At 37.7% G+C, this 17,360-nt stretch overlaps 2 protein-coding genes across 8 annotated transcripts in view; one reads left to right on the top strand and one right to left on the bottom strand.

Moving 5' to 3' along the window:
• The window catches only part of LOC149155623 (uncharacterized), a 328,425-nt gene that overhangs the window by 199,072 nt on the left and 111,993 nt on the right, over positions 1 to 17,360 (bottom strand). The gene's annotated exons all lie outside the window — the stretch shown is intronic.
• LOC149155624 (protein NDL3-like) lies at positions 3,658 to 9,676 on the top strand. Of its 5 annotated transcripts, XR_016263709.1 has the most exons (9): positions 3,660 to 4,041; positions 4,334 to 4,433; positions 5,485 to 5,562; positions 5,671 to 5,727; positions 5,856 to 5,911; positions 6,401 to 6,564; positions 6,969 to 7,157; positions 7,351 to 7,446; positions 7,544 to 9,676. XR_016263709.1 is itself a non-coding variant. In XM_089445823.1 (7 exons), exons 3-6 carry the CDS (start codon positions 5,488 to 5,490, stop codon positions 7,418 to 7,420), a joined length of 258 nt encoding a protein of 85 aa, XP_089301949.1. In that variant the 5' UTR covers positions 3,658 to 4,041; positions 4,334 to 4,433; positions 5,485 to 5,487; the 3' UTR covers positions 7,421 to 7,446; positions 7,544 to 9,676. The 5 variants fall into 5 exon arrangements, 4 of the variants coding, with proteins under 4 accessions (XP_089301949.1, XP_089301952.1, XP_089301951.1 ...); XM_089445823.1 differs by lacking the exons at positions 6,401 to 6,564; positions 6,969 to 7,157 and having other exon boundaries at positions 3,658 to 4,041; XM_089445826.1 differs by lacking the exons at positions 6,969 to 7,157; positions 7,351 to 7,446; positions 7,544 to 9,676 and having other exon boundaries at positions 6,401 to 6,874.

The raw sequence follows: 17,360 nt of genomic DNA, 5'->3' as shown, positions 1-17,360 counted from the left end.
CAGAAATATGAATGACACATCACCATTAGCTACTAGTGGCTATCAAGGGCTACTGGCTGGCCAGATGGAAGAGAAGATGGGAGAAAAAAATCTCTTATGGTGTCACCCATTTTTGGTGGGTAAAACGCCCCCCATAAGCATTTTTTTGTTAATTTAACCTTCAATTTTTTAAAAAGAGTTAGGGGATTGAGCAATGAGGGTATTGTAATTTTTTTCCATCAAGCAAACAGGGGAAATCTATTTTTTTCATTTCTCATGATTCATCTCATGGGATACATACCCTAGTAGTTAATGATAATATAAAATTCTCAAAAGTAAAAGTGGCATTCTTTATCTTTCATTTTCATAAGAGGAAAATGAAAGATAAGAAGAACATTACTTTTACTTAACTTTTAACATTACCATTAATTGTTTCAGGATGTTTGAGTGGTTCCAACCTCATTAGATTTCATATCGAGAAAGTAGAATTTTAAATCCCATTCAAAATTCAGCAAACTTAATAGTTTTCAAGATTTCAGGATTGGTAGGATTGCGACATTTCTATTGGGATTTGTGATGTATGAGGGCATAGAACTAACATTTAAACAAGAGCACAAAGCCCTCTATGTACCTCGATTTTTGTGACATTCACTATTGAGCTCCTTTGTCATGACCCTACTAAGAATGTACACTTCACTCAAGCAAAATCATTGATTAGGCATGTTAATCTTTTCATATTTTATTTTATGCTTAGAGAGTGATCTTAAAGAGGAGGACCCAAATATAGGAAATGATTTTGACGTCATGTCACTATTTGTTGTAGCATGATTTCTTTTGGACTTGTTACCCACCACCAACAGGTGACACCCATAGAAGAAATTTTCTCCTAGACTTGTCTTCAACTAGCAGCCAGTAGCCCCTTACAGCCACTAGATAGCTCGATGTGCCACCATTGTCCACCACCTGAGCCATCCTTTATGTGCCCTCACCCATCTGTTATGATCGTATGTCAACCCTGAAGGTATGGCTTTCATTATGTAATTTGGTATTTTTGCTTGCTTATCGCGGACACATATGGACATGGATTAGTGGAGGGATTTGATGGAAAGAATAGGCTTGGTATATACTCTTGTCCCCTTGTCCAATTTGGTGGTTAGTCTTCTATCCTAGTCCCGTGGGATCTCCTTTAATGGCTACTAGCTTTAGGAGTGACACTAAATGGGAAACCCCGATTTTGACTGTGTGGTCGAGCTTGCTGACAACACACACATCACTCCCCTAAACTCATTATAACCCCTTTTCACATATTTCCCATCCAGGTCCACATTTGTCCATTGGGTCCACAAGGAGTCAACCTCCCCCCCCCTTGTCCACACTTTGGGTCAAGCCTGGAACAATGCACCAAAGGTTGATACAGCTAAAAAGCAAGTTGAAAGCATAATTTGGCCACTTAAAACAGGAAATGTACCATAAAATACAAAAGATGCCCAGGACATAAAAATTTAGCACTTGGGAAAAAGCCAAACATGAGCTTTACCCCTATTATTATGGCCACACCCTAGTTCATAGGACCCCTATGTGAGCCCCCTGCATCATTGAGGAACCCATGATTGTCCCATCCCCCGGTGGGCAATGAACTACCCAACCTTAAGAGGGTATCCACTACTGTATCATTCACATCATGCTCTCATTCCACGGAGCCTCAAGCATTTAAAAGAAAGAAAATTCAGTAAAAGGCAAAAGGCATATGGAGAAGGGTGGAAAAACAAAGGCCTGGGGTAGCTCATGTACCACGATTGCTCCACCAACATCTATACACCCATGTGTGGGCTTCCCTCATTATAGCTACCCTTGTGCCATGGCATGTGGCTTGGAGCCTTCCATGTTGCCGAACTATGTTCCATCATTATTGCACATGACACCTGCCATTTAATGGATGTACCATGGACTTGTCTCTCCCTTAAAGGTTGAAACCGCCTAATAGGGTCCTTCAATAACCTCCCTCTTGAGCCTGGAGACACCTGTACATTTTAAAGCACATTATGGAAGGGCACGCCACTATGAAGTGTTTGCTAGGGTTCCCTGGCTAGTAAGCTCGTTTACGCAATTGCACTATTGAAATTGTTGTACTGGAAGGAGAGGAGACGCATTGGAAGATTACAGATGGGTCTTCATCTTGGGGTTTGGCCTCCCTATAAGGAACCAAGCCCTCCTGAGGGTCATGATGGCAATTGTAGGGTAAGAATTGAGAGCCATGGGCCTCCTCCACAGCAGAGCATTGATTTCCATGCCATGGGATCCTTCAACACCACATTTATCTTGCTCGTGCCCCACACATATAGAGATGTTGATGCACTTGGACCAGATTCCCCAATCGGCCACATGCTTGCACCAGACACTTGGCAGTTGATCCATGGCCCAGATGGGGCTTTGTCTCGCCTAGGGAGACATGGAAGGGATTATATCATCATCCTAGCCCTCATGGATGGAGTATCGCCATGTTGATCCAATTAGAGACCCATGAGACCATTCATTGTGCCCCCACAGCCACTTGGGAGCACCACAGATGTTTTTGTCGTGCCCTTTCATTATCATGAGAGCCCTCCTCGATTTGGCACATGGAGGACTTGTCTAGGCCTTTCAATGGCTCATTTTCTCTCTGTCTATCATTTCGGCCCTATTAAGAGGCTTATTGTGTATCTTTAAAGCTATTTGGTGGACTTGTCACTAATAGATTTATTATTTGGCACATTAGGCTAATATTAGGGGCTCGTTAGTTCATATTTTGATATCACATGACATATATAAATAGAGGTCTAGCCTCACTCTAAACATCATCATTTGGATTTCGAATTCTCTTCTTGAGAATTTCGGACCTGCACTTTTGCATGAGTTTTTGGAGAATAAATGCACTTTGATGTTTGGGAAAATTTCGCACTATTGTCTTGGAGCTTCTTTGGCATGTGGATGGATGGACATATTCTCATTGTTTTGTAAGTACCTTGAATGTGTAATGCATGGAACGTCATTTATATATCTTGAAAGTGCCCTAAATTATTGTGAATTTGTGACGAGCACTAAGATTGTGAAAGTATTGTATGCGTTATTCATAAATGATGAGAATGAATATTCTTATAGGGTTACTATGCATGTTGTATCCTTGAAACTCCATCATTACATTGTCAACAAGTATAAATGTTTTGAGTAGTTGTCAAACTTTCTAGTTAGGGTTTGTGAAGCCGCAATAGGCCTCCTTGAGATAGAGAAGTTTGAAAAACAAGGTTTCTTTGACTCCATTCTCCCAAAAGGACTAGGCACTGGTCTAAATCCTAGATGATCACCTTAAATTTCACCTTTTCTTATTTTTTGCCCTAACCCTAGAATCACTCCTTGAAAAATTAGTTGATCCACCACTGTGTTGGGGTCTCCTCTTGGTCTCCACAAAATTTGAACAAATTTTCGTGGCTAGATTTGGAGATATTCCAAAGCCTAGTTCCAACATCAAGGTTAATTTTAGGGGCGAATAATAGCCCAAAGGCGAAATTTAAGGCTTTTTATATTTTAATGGGGCGAATTTTTAAATAAAATAATAATTTTTTTTTTATATAATTAGCCCATATTTTATTTAAAAATTAATTTATTTTTTTATTTTAGCCCAGGGCGGATAAACTAACCGAATCGAATTTGATAAAAATCGCCCCATTTTGATATTTGCGGAATCGTATTTGATCAAAATCGCCCCCATTTTGATATTTGCTCCTGGTTTGGGAGAGCAAAATGGCCATTTTTGATTTACAGTTTGGGTTTTCTGGTTTGGGAGTGGTTTGTGAGGGTCGATTTGGTCCTGGGAGTGGTTTGTGAGGGTCGATTTGGTCCTGGGATGTTAGATTTGTTTTGAAATGGAGGGCGGAGCTTAATTTGTTTTCAAATGGAGGGCGGCTCCCTGTTTTGACGGATTCAGCCCGCTGTTTTGGTGTAACGGATTCAGCCCGCTGTTTTGGTGTATATGGCTCCAGCGGCTCTGTTTCTGTGGATGTCGAAATGATTCCTTGGGGTGGGCAGGTAAATGCACTGTGCAGGTTTTTCATTGAGATAAAAATGCCCTGCTAATTGGATCTCAGTTTGCATTCACCTTCATATTCGGTTCTGTAGAGATTATGTACAGGCATTGAGGAAAATTGCGAGACATTGTGCTGGGTGTCCTAAATTTTGTCTGTGAATGCCTTTTATGGGTTTGGCTTTGTTGTGTGTCAGACCAGCATTGCCACTTGGGGGTTTCTTTTAACTTTTGAACCGTTTTGCCTGCAAATGTGTCTTGGCTTACATTATTGTAATGGTGTGACTTTGAATGCAGGAGCATGTTGTGCAGACTAGCCATGGGCCAATCTCTGTTTTTGTATGCGGAGACCAGGAGAAGCCTGCCCTTGTTACTTATTCGGATGTTGCCTTGAACTGTGAGTTTCATCTCTGTATCTTATTGACATGATTCTTAGCGTCTTGCAGATTGATTACGTCAGTCATTTCACGCAAAGGCAATGTTTGCGCAATTTGCATGATGGTTGTGCTTTGCTGGTAGCCCTGTATAAGTTATTGAGCCCACTGTGGGCATTTGTCATGGTAGCTTCTATTCTATTATTTGAGATAATCTGAAGCAATGATGAAATTTCCATATGTTCTGTTGCATTCGAAAAAATGACTCTGTAAACAGGGATCATCATTTGTATATTGGTGATCAACTTACGATCTCGATACATTTCCATGCCCACCATCTCTATGCCGATTTCAGGTTTGATTAATTCCTCAAATTTCCTATCATGGTGGACATGGAGTGAATCTTAGACTATATTGTATTTGTTCAATCAGCATGCTCAAAATCACTTTGTAGTTTGCCCTGATAGCATCCTGGTGTAGCAAACTCTTGATGACACCTCATTTTCGCAAGTGTCTCTTGCATTTTTTTCCATTTATGAAATCATTTGCTTTTATTGATTGCCGCCCTCTTGGTGTTTCCTTTTCTCTTCAACGATACTGTTAATGCATTCAGACATGCAATGTGCATTCTGGGCTAATGAGTGAAATTATTGAACTTACTTCTTTAAAGCAGTATTTCACACCAACAAGTTTTTGCTAATCTGGCAAGCAATGAGTGGAAATATGTTGATGGGCTGATGCCATTTCTGTGGTTATTGTAACATCTTCTTTTTCTTCCACAGCAATACATTACATTGATGGAATAAGAATTTTGAAGTTTTGTAAATTAATAAAATCAATTGATTGACAGAACCTTGTGATTAACCGTGTAATTTGTATACTAAATTATTTGTCGTTACTAACTGGTCCGGCATCTATTTGTTTCTTGAACAGACATGTCATGCTTTCAAGGGTTGTTCTTCTTCCCTGAGGCTGCTTCGTTATTCTTTCACAATTTCTGTATCTATCATATTGATGCACCTGGACATTAGCCTCATGATAGATATTAGCCTCATGCTGATCGTGTTTTTGCAGGTGATGATGAATTTGCTTTACTTTTATGGCATGTGTGGAATTGTCAAAGAAAGTTTACTTCAACGGTATTTTAGCCAGGTAATTTAAATAATCCACTGCTTTCGTTTCTTTTTTCATGGGGTTTCCAACCCTGTTTTCATTCTGATTATTCTGTTTACACTGTTGGAACCATTGTGGGTATGGCAGGAAGTGCGCTGCAATATACAAGGCTTGGAGTCTGATATTGTGCAGGCTTGCAGAAGGGTAAGCATCCTTTGCACTGAAATATGTACTTTATGGAATTGGGGTTCAAGGTATCTGACTGTGTGGATTTCATCTTATTTACCCTTTGTTGTGGAATACTCTCTAAATTCCGATGGTTGTGTACACAGCCGCTGGATGAGAGGCAGAGCAGTAATGTTATGCGCTTTATGCAAGTGATGAGTCGGTAAGTTTCAAATTTGTGAAATAATTTCTTATGTTTTGAGAAGCAGTTTTAGGTTTGAAATTGCTGATCGAATTCCCATTGGAGATTTCTCCATATTCTACCAACTTCCTGTAGAAGAGGCTTGAGAATTTTCTGTCAATTCATTGATGGTTTGCCTTCAGTGAATGCTAGGTGTCCCTGTGAATAACGTGTGTTTTGTTTTTTCATTTTTCTTCTAAGAAAACTGATATTTTTTTGCCTTAGAAGAAAATCATCTACTTTTTCATATTGAAAATAAAAAAATATACATTACATATATTTCACCTGAAGTTTATAAAAAAACAACATCATATAAGCTGTCCATTGGTCTGAATAAAACTAGTAAAAGATATGTCTCCAAGGTAGCACCTTCCATCAAAAAGTTGATACCATGAGCTCCCTGGCCCATCACACCTGTTTTTTGATAGACAATCTGCAACTTGGTTCTAATCCCTCGTCGCATGCTGGCAGGAGCAAGACTGAAAGTGAGTCTTGAGGCCCGTATCAATCCAGCATTCCAGTGTTTCAATGAGATAATACGCCATAATCAAAGAGAAGATCCACAAGGAGAGGCGGTTAAGAAATCATGGCTTCAACTAGACACAATGTTGTGAAAAGTCAAAGACTTGTGGAGGGTAAGAAGACAAATTGCACTGTTGCTAAAGAATTAGTAAAGCTTTTGGCGCACAATGAAGATGTGCAGTACATTATAAGTTTTACTATTGCAGATCATATTGGTCCTCAAATTAGAAGTTTGATTAGTTCTTGTAAGATTTGGACTAGGATTCTCTAACAGAACAAGGATTCTCTATTCTAGGAAATGACTGTATGCATTTTAAATGATTGGTTGTGTATATCACTGTTTATACGATACGTATTAAGGATGTGCAAGATCAATTTGGAGCAGTTGATGATAGAATTGATCCTAAAGTTCGTAGTGCCACTGTTCCAATGGTTGAAAAAAATGTTTCAGCCATTTGTGACCAGTGTGAATGCCACTGATAAAGAGGCTAACTTTCTTGGTGGAATGTTACTGCAGAAAGAACATTGCTGGAACAGATTCACTTAAAAGAGTGTATACCGAGCACTTACACTGAAATCACTAAGAAGAAAGGGAAGAAGTCTGCATAGAAAAGTTTAAAGGAAACTTCACAAAAAACCCTTGAAAAATGATGTTGTATCAAGCAGGGCCATTATTGCAGAGATTGTGTCAAGGCCCATTACCACAGTAAATATATATTATTTAGAACTATGTTGTAATTTTTGTCAGGGTTCATGTTTAGGTTCAACTATCACTGGCTACCCTATTCTGGAAGAGCTTTTGCTCTCCTGAAGACATCTTGATCTAACTCTTCATTCTTTGTTTTCACCTCCATAAAAAATCTCTAGTGGATTCATAAATTTTCCTTTTATTGTGACAGACTATTTTATGTGGTATTGTTGGCATACCTCCTTCAAATGGTGTTATTCCTGAATCTCCAATGCACATGAAAGGCTTAGCTACCCTCAAACATCAGGTACTAATATATTGGAATTATCAATTGCAGCTTCTCAGGGAAAAGACACAATTCAAACATTTTATAGACGAGTAACTTACAAGTACTTTTGTTACAGTTGGTGCTTAGCAAGTTAGTGACAACAATCTGGAAAAGTATGCAGAAAAATTCAACCTTAGGGCAATTATACAGAAACATGCAAGAAGCCTGCGATCAAGGTCTCCAAGAATGTCACCAAGACCAGTTTCTACAAAATATCTTCAAGTATTCTTCAATGTGTTCAATAGGTAGCCCAAAGGATCTTCACAAATCTTCAACAATGATTTCAATCAAGGAGGTCTGCAACGGTTCTCCAAAGAATGTCTTCAGTTAGGCTACCCCTAGAAGTCTCCAAGGTATGCTTTAAGCCTGCTCCAATCTCAAAGAACTGTTCTTCGACCCTTCTCTAAGACTTGTTCTTCTATTTTGTTCTAAAGTGTCACAAAGGCAGCTCAATACAAATTATCCAAAGGTCTGTCAATGGCCACAGATCCATCCAACTGGTGTCACCAAGTTGTTCTAACTGATGTCATAGGTCTGAAATAATTGCCACAGGTCTATACTAGTTCGAGTTGCTAGGAGGCTACAAAATCTAATTTTTCTGGAGCAGAATGTATCTTTATGCAAGGTCGAGCAATCCTTCACATAAATGATGCCAAACCACTGTTACAAAATTTTGACCTCCAAACAGGTCCAAAGGATGTGCTACTTCATGTCTTAGATGCTACTACAAGTCTGCAATGAAATCACTGTAGGTCTCCAATAAGATCTCCACAGAACCACAAGAGTGAACCCACTGTAGGTTTGCAACAAATATGGCTCAGGTTCGAGCCTCCACAAGGGACTGTTCACAGGTTTGTGATATAGTCCAAGCTCCACAACAACTAATCCGAGCTTCTTCGGGTGACTGCCCACAGGTTTGATCTCTCCTCGAGTGACTGTTCACTAGTCCGAGCCTTTCACAGGGTCTGTCCACAATTCCAAACCCTCCACAGGTGATTGATTACAGTTCCGAGCTCCTACAGAACTGTAACTCAGGGTCTTCTTAAATCAGTAATCCAATCTTCTAACAGGTGTCTAGACAGAGATATATCAAAAAAATCCAAAGTCTGCAACAAAACGCTCACAGGTCCGAGGTCTGTTCCAAGTCTGATCCTACACAGATTTATTACAGGATTGTGTTGGAGGTCTGAGCTTTACTAGCCACAAGTCCGAGATTTTATGCCTAAACAGAATTATCCTTTTTTCCTCCTCGGCCTAAACAACAGTCTCCTTGTTCTCCTCCGCCTTCTGTCTTCTTCTGTACTTCGTATGCCTGAATTCTTGCCTGAATTGTTGATCAAAATGAATTGTTAAGACTTGTATTTATAGTGATTTCGTCTAGACATGAAGGGACACGTCTCATGGTTTATACGCCGGCTTACACAGGTAGTTATAGGTTGGCTAGGGTGACTAATATATTATATTATTTTAAAAATTCAATTTCTCCCAATCTAGAAGGAGTTAGAGGGTGTGTAATAGCTCGTTGGAAAGGGCTTGACCTCCTCTACACTCCTATGCCAATTCCACCCTTAGATAAGGTCATTTGATCATCAATAAAATAATATTTGTGAAACTGTCATCATTATTTCATGTCCCAACCATTTATGCAGGCACTTAAGGAATTGAAAGAGACCACAATTCAGTTGGCCGCAAGTACTGGGAATATGGATGCCCAGTTGATGAATCAATTTTTAATGTTGACAAGGACGTGGATGGCCTGCTTCCTGTTGAGGTGAAAGAACAACAATTGAGTAATTTGTTGCAATCTCTGATGGCGGTTGGCTGCCTTGCAGTAATGCCCATGATTAGAAAGATCCCAACTTCTGTGCTTTGGGGTTACTTTGCCTTCATAAACTTGTGTTATTGGTCTGTTTTCCCATCGGGAAAATCAATAATGCAAGGTCAAATCAGTTGTGAATGATTGATGGCATAATGAAAAGGCGAACCTTTACTCAAAAAAATAATAATAGATCATTTTTTATAAATGTAGCTTTAGAATGATCTTGCTTTGAAGTAGAGACTAAAATCAAGGAAATGATAGGAAGCCTACAATGCTGGATTAGTGCTTAGTTCAAATAAGCATGACAATGAGAGGCCTTTTGAACATGATTGTGAGGTTATTGTTGATTCAAATATTTTTTCAGCAGAAAAATAAAGCATGGAGTGAACATTTAGTGCACAAATATCCCCTGTTTTAATGGATGACTAAAACCAGGAGGCCTTACAACCATATATGTAAAGTCAAGTCAATGGTTCTACATGGTTCAATCATTTAATATACTCAAAACTTTAGCCCAAAAATTAATACAATATAAGTCTGCTCTAGAATACAACAGAAGCAAAATAGATCACATATATGCCCTTCCCACACTCATTTCTTCTGCTAATTTTGGACACTGACTACCATTTCAGTTCTGGGCATTTTTGTGGTATTGATGTTTGGCCCAACGGATACCAGCCGAAGTCCCTTCCTTCACCATTTTGGCCCCAGCAGACGCCGCACATTTCATCTTCTTGTTAGTTGTTATAATCTGCTAATCTGGTCAAGACCACAGACTTGTTTTTCTGTGCTGTGTCCTGGTCGTTGTATGAATAATCCCACTGCTTAGGCCCATGTAAGCCCAAATGAATTTCTACGCTCATTGGAAGCCATTAATGCAATCAAATACTGTTCACACAGCGCTTCAATATTTCTAAAATAGTTAAATTGATGTTCACTAGAAGTGTAACAGAGGAACTGAAACTATGAACAGGTTGGACAATCATTGTTGATTCAAATATAACAAAAGATATAATTAATGTTTCTAGAGTAGAAGATACATTTGAGTGGAATTGTCCTTAGCTCAATTGTAATCGCAGCACTATGTCTTTATTTAAATTCAGTGACTGCAAAAAAATATAATGGGTGTGGATGGTTTCTAAGGTTGAAAAGGAGATGTCAATATGGTGTAATAGATGGTTATCATCAAGGGGGATAAGTTAGTGCTGGTGAAATCCCTACTTGAAGCCATCCCTGTGAGCAAATGCAGACCCCAATGGTTTATCATCCTCCACCTGCCTTGGTAATGGTCTTATTTTTGAGTTTGGGTGTTTCATTTTATCTAATTTTCCTCTCCCTTTATTTATTTGTCTTGTCATGTCCCAACCATTTATGCATGCACTTAAGGAATTGAAAGAGAGTACTTTGAGACATTTGAGAAGGAAAGGGCCAGTGAACTAGGTTTCTTTGGTTTTTAGTGCATTTGTTTGCATTCTATATTTGTAGAGATTACATCTCAGATTAAACTTTGAGTTGGGCTCATGCTCTGGCCATCAAAGCATTTGAATGCTGGGGGTTTTACACCCCTTTAAAGTTTTGCAGCGATCTTTTGATTAGATCTTCAATGTAAGACTTCACGGAAGTCAAAAACTGGCAGGCAGAAAAAGTCCTGCATGCTGTACTGACAATGAGATGTCTAGGGTAGTTTAAAATAACTTCTTGTTTCTTTTGAATAAATCTTCTTGTAATACTAGAGAGGCCACTCAGTTTTGGTGATATTTTCAGTGCTTTGTTTAGTTATGTGAATTCGTTAGATGCAAAACAAGTATTGGTTAATTCCATGAAAACCAATCTGCAGAATTGGAAATGTCAGCATATGTGCATGAATGTAGTAGAGAAAGGGGTACTGTTCTAATTGAAGTGGGAGTGAAAGAGACCTTTTGAAAATGTTATTGTTTCAAGCAGTTGGAACGGTATCAGTAGGAATCAGTATGTAGAAATTAAACAGAATAAATGGGAATCAAGGCGAATCAAGCATTGTATTGCATATCAAATCTAATAAATTACCAATGATTCTACAGCTCTGGTTAAGTACTCAATAGTGCTTCCAAGGTTGCAGAACTTCAATCTACAGTCATAGATATTGAATGGGTGTTTGCAGTTATATTGTTCCTCTGCCAAGAACTCTGCTCTTTTGGACCTCAATTCCCCTCAAATAAAAAAGTTCTGTTTAATTGGAACTTATTTACATCCTAACATGCAGGTCGATTGCCCACGAGGCTTTGGATTGACGGTGAATGGGTGCGATGTTAAGGCACTCCTTGCGATAGGTCATCGGTTCAAATCCCCCGTGGGTACTTAGGTTAGTCTAAACTAGAAAAAAAACATGCAGGTCGATTTCTCCAAGAGAATGTACCTGGGCAACAAATGATATCCAAGTTGAAATCTTAACAATGGAATTAACTAATTATTTTCAATCGATTTCCTTCATTGTTGCTAGTTGATTTTTCCTGGGATTATCGACATCTCATTTATTGGGTTCACCTCACCCTGATTTGAACTTCTTTCATTTGAATCAACTTCATCTCTGGTTAGAACATTTTTTGATTGATTTCATTTTCCAACAAATGTGGTATTTAAGTTACTTTCTTCTTGCAAGTCGATTTTACCGTTATTAGTACACTGCTAGTAGATTTGTTTGACATGATCATTTTCTTCAATTTCAGGGTCGACTAGCTTAATGATAGTGTCCTTTTGCTTCAGCTCATGTTCATTCATCAGTTCTCAATTGATTCTCTCTGTGTTCAAAATGGATTCAAGTAGCTTAGGAATTACATCGATTTCCATGTTCATTCATCAGTTCTCAACTGATTCTCTCTGTGTTCAATGGATTCAAGTAGCTTGGAAATCACATCAATTTCCTTTTATATTGTATTAAAATGTACAGGAATGTCATAGTGGAATTGCTTTCCACAACAATACTTCTTTGTAACTATGGACTTTATCTCAACTCAACTGGATTTCATTTCTAACAAGAGATTTCCTTAATAAATTCCTCTTGACAAATTTTTCTGTTATAAAACTTTGCAAAAGCATACCCTTGGTATAGCTCACTACACAAGAAAATTCATATTTGAAGCATAATTCTTATACTTGCAACTTTCATTTCTCTGTATAGACTTTCTAGAAAATAAATTGCGTGTAAAGAGTCTATATTCCACTCTTGGATTCATTTTGTTCGAGAGTTATGTGAAGGACTAACGAACCTAGTAGTCACAGGACGAAACAAACCCTGAGGCATTAAAAATTTGTACATGGGTCCACATTTGCTCCCGTTATGGTCCTTACAGAGAGTGCATTGAAGGTAGGTATGTTGCAGTTGGTAGAATATGACGAATGTGCTCCCTTCATGTTCTCTAAGACGACAACTTACAATTATTTGACAATTTCCTCATCCAAATGATTTTGAATGAGTAATTTCATCTAAATTTAACTGATTTTCAAACTGGGATTTAGTCTTCTTAATTTAACAGATTTTCAAACTGAGATTTAGTCAGTGTTATTGAGGAGTGAAATAGAAACTGATTTTCTCTTGCAGAGAATAACAAGGATTGGTGTGAGCTTATACTCTGCCTTATAGACCTTCAAATACAAATAAGCTCCTGTATCCCTATTTCAATCACATAATTTAAATGAATATAATGTCATTTTATTAGAAAAATGCAATGAGTATGAAATAGATCATCAGAATGGCCACTGTAGCCCAGGCTGGTGAGAACTTGAGTATTTTATATCTGACTAAACACATGCACATGAAAAGAAACATCACCTGACACAGACATGAACAGGATAGAATCTAGATATTAGAATTTTGGGGAAAAACAATTGCGCCTTAATAGAGAGCTTCTTATCCTACACCACACATTTCACTCTTTCAAGGTGGAGTTACAAACTGAACATGCAATGACTGAGCTGCATGGTCACCAAAGTTGTAACACACCCAAAAAAACAATGCTTCATATCGGCTTCTCAATTATGTGTGTTTAGCATTAGTGATATAGTCTCTTCTGAACTTTTATTTCAAGTAGAAATTTGATTAAATTTCAGAAGTGCAAGAAATCACAGAAAACCCTCCGGCAGTAAATTGATAGGAGAAATGAGAAATCTTCAAAAAAACCTGGAAGCTGTCCTGTTCATATTGTCCTGGACTTTTCAGCCAAGTTAATATATCTGTAAAGAATACTATTTTATCCTAAGAAAAGATTGACACTTTGTTTATCACCAGATGAAAATAAATTAGAAGCAAAACATTAGGTTGGTGACAAATCCAAAACAAGTTGCAAGACTGTAACCCAATCTGCAAAACATCAAAAAACTGATTGTCCCAGAGTGGGATGCACTATGGGAAGCTGTGCTGTCCCATCTTTTACTAGTGTCAGCTTCATAGCACCTGCTTCCATTTCCAGCAGCTCTGTCTTTAAGAGAGCATCGGCCTCTATCTTGATAGTGTTGTCATCAAGAGATTTGTAGCTGATTTCCATTTTTAATCTTTATGGCAGCTGTTTATAGTCCTGTAGGACTGAAAGTATGGATGTTGCAAAGCTTCATTAGCTGTTATTCTTTTATTTCCATCCACTTGTAACATTTGTTTCAGCAAATCCACACCTTCTAGACACCCAACATTTTTAACAAATCTTGTGAGGGATGGGAAAGGCTTTCCCGGATTTGGAAATATGATATCCAACTGCTCCTTTACAGATTGCCCACGAAATAGCGGCTCACCGATGAACAATTCTGCCGACATGTTATTTGTTGCTTTTTTCTAGACTAGCTCTCACAAAGCATTTGAGTTGTTCCTGTTCCTGGTTGGTTTTTTTATAATTTTATAGACAAGTTCCATGTCGTGGAAATGTGAAAAAAGATAGTGATATTGCCACCATGTGGCTCTTATCATATATGGTTTTATACTTCTTCAAAAAATTCTCTAAGAGTTCACAATGCTAAAATTCACTAGGACTTTACAAAGTTTTATTATTTAGTGAAAGACTTGCCAAGTTCTTACAAGATTTTATAATTGAGTAAAATATTCGCCATGCCTGGTGAGAGATTCGCCAGAAAATTATATATACATATTATATTATTGATAAAATCGCCTTCCATTTTTCCTATATACCATGGAGATTCGCCCAATTATTATATTTATAAATTTGGGGGGGGTTCTTAAAATTTTCCCTGTCCAACATCATATCTAACTCTAGGTTTCTTTGGTTAGTGGCTTTCTATAGGTCAACCATACTTCAAAACTCATTGGAAGTTAACCATTCATTGACCTATCTTACCCTTGCTTGTCTTTGGGCATCATATTCCTCTTTGATCTTTGAAACCCTATGCCTAGTTAGGGCACCCCTAGGTCTCTCTTGTGGTCCCAATCATCATATGATATTTATCTCGCAAAACCTTAAGAGAGGTCCTTTTCTTTTTTTAGGAAGCCTTGATCTAGTACATAACTCCTTTATTGAACACCCTTTCACCTAGGTCTAGGCCTCTTACCCACAAGTCTTTCTTGGATATCCCTTCTCTTGCTTTTGAAGCAAGCAAGCCATCATTTGAGCGTCTTCTTTGAATGGGATTTGGAAATCACATTGTACATTGTTATTGACCTCATCATTCTAGTGATTTCTTCCATAGCGAGACTCCTCCCATCGGTGAAAGTCCATAAAGAGCAGGGGACATTGACCGAGGTGACAGTGGGTCCTTGTCCCATTGTTTCCATTTGGTCTAGTAGTTGTCCCTTATGAACCCCTCTTAGGACCCCTGCTAGATCATATGGTAACATGACTCTAGAGGCCATATAGAGCCTCTTTGTTGATCCATTTTGATTCATAGATGCATTGCATTGGGTGCTATTTTGGTTATATGCACCCAGCCTTGCTATATACATGTGAAACTTTACATATTTGCATGTAAAAGTTTGGATTCATATGAATGCATATGAGTAATATGTTCTTTTCAAAATTTGAATAGTTTATGTATTTTTTGGCCGACCAATCTTTTGGTCTGGTTTTGATAACATTGTTGAGGATGCTATACCATTTCCCATCAACCAAACAGGGGGAACCCCATTGCCATGATTCATCTCATTTATTTCCATTGCCATGAATCATCTCATCTGTTTCCATTGATTTTGTTTTGATATGTTTTTGTATCATTCCAATAGATCTTATTACTTAGGACAAATATAATATTTCAGTCTTGATACCAAATGTAGCATTTAACATCTTATACATAAATATATGTCAATTTTATTTTCATATTTATGTAGCAGCATTGTGCTTGTTTGATGTTAATGTTGCTTTAGAAGCTTGAAAAAGAAAAAGAAAAAAAAGATTATTTTTGTATTTTTAAGGTTTCCCAATAATTTCTGATATTGCCAATAATTTAAATTTTGGACCCCTGGCGATAAATTGTCGATAACGATAAATGTAACATTGGTTTTTGTAGAACTTCCACTACTTGTTTGATAGATTCCTTCCCAGAGTCATCTCTAAAAGTTGGATATCTCTGATCCAGTGAACTGTCTAGCAAATTCCCCCCCCCCCCCCCAACTGCAGGTTTAGTGGCCTGTAGCCAAAAGAAATTCAAATGATCTACTTGAATGAATTACTAAGGTGTGGTAAGGGTTAATTAGGCAAAGTTTTTTAGTGTATCTCTGCTTAAGGGAAAATATATCTGAGTCTTGGCCAACTACAGAGGAGTTCAGTCTCTTATTTGTTTCAAGATCTGTATTGAAAAAAGTTTGGGGAAAAGGGTTACCAGAAGCCATTGAGTTTGAATTCAATAGGGTTGCTTGCAAACAGAATCCGGACTATGATAATAATGTTCTCAGAATCATTATCACAAGTACAGACATGAAGCTCTACATTCTCTAAGAAGATTTATCAAAAAAAAGCAAAACCCCACTAAATAAAGAATATGAAGATGGATCCAAGGAGATGATGAAGAAAAAGGAAACTAGTTTGGGATAAGGACTAAACAAAAAAGTGATATTATACAAGGTTGAAAAGCTCAAAATTAAAACAACTAAAACTACCACTTACTGGAGAACAGTAATAGCCAGGATTTAAACGCATCAACTGAGTAAGGGAACAGAGCAAGAAAATTCAAATTCAAATGAGGAAAATAAAGAAAGGGAGAGGGTAGATAGGAGGATCACCTAAAAAAAGGATCAATAGAATTTGGTATATACAGATATTGGAATGGTTGAAAGTCGGAGGCAATTCAATCAGATTGACTAATCATATCCTAGTCAGAAGAAGGGAAATGAAAAAAGCATTCAACTCCCAAAAGAAAACTCAAGTAAAGGATTTCAGATTCAGGAATAATTTGTTGCAGTCTATAAGGTTAAAAGAAAATTTCCAGTCATGAAGTGGACGTAGTGTCTTCAAGATACAGCTCTCCTGCACTTGTAAAATCTGGAAGTTTGAAATTATTATTACATTACAATGGAACAGTTTATGTGTTTATAGTAGGTTTGGAATGTTGTAAATTGCAATAGCTACAAGGATAGAAGAGCATATATGCCTCTGTTTAGTAGAATCAACTGCAATTGAACAACAACAAAAAATTAATATTGAAAGTGCTACATTTAAAACTGTTCACGTGGAATGACAGAACATCTTAAAGGAACCTAATTGCATATAACTTTAAACTTGAAATAATCTATCTGATTATCCTAATTGGCCAACTAATTGTGCATTTATTCTAGCTTAAAGTGTTGCAAAGATGCAACCTAAACCAAACATACGAGAACTTATGTTTACTTAGCCCTGCGTCTAATTCAAAAAGACATTTGCTCCAAGTTGTGATTCACATATACTACATAAGCCATCTCTTTAAGACTCTTGCACATAATGGGAGCAAAATAGTTATGACGAAGCCAATGATTCACCATCTTTCTTTTATAGCTTGAAATTGTGCTGACGAGGATACCCAAACCAACCCACATTAACTTTCCACCAGAAATATTAAATAAGCAATTCCATTGCTAAGAAAAGGGTAAAAGAACAAAAAGAAACTTTGTTACAATATTCGGTAA

Source organism: Pinus tabuliformis, chromosome 9 (genome assembly GCF_031772625.1).
Source record: "Pinus tabuliformis cultivar Carrire ecotype Pingquan chromosome 9, CPIR1, whole genome shotgun sequence".
In the NCBI taxonomy this organism is placed as follows: domain Eukaryota; kingdom Viridiplantae; phylum Streptophyta; class Pinopsida; order Pinales; family Pinaceae; genus Pinus; species Pinus tabuliformis.
Note: the sequence above shows the minus strand (reverse complement) of the source record. Positions and strands in the feature narration are given on the sequence as shown.

Coding starts and splice junctions, on each gene's coding strand:
- LOC149155624 (XM_089445823.1), top strand. CDS start 5,488: ATGATGAATTTGCTTTACTTTTATGGCATGTGTGGAATTGTCAAAGAA. Junction 5,728..5,855: donor TTGTGCAGGCTTGCAGAAGG/GTAAGCATCCTT, acceptor TTGTGTACACAG/CCGCTGGATGAGAGGCAGAG. Junction 5,912..7,350: donor TTTATGCAAGTGATGAGTCG/GTAAGTTTCAAA, acceptor TTATTGTGACAG/ACTATTTTATGTGGTATTGT.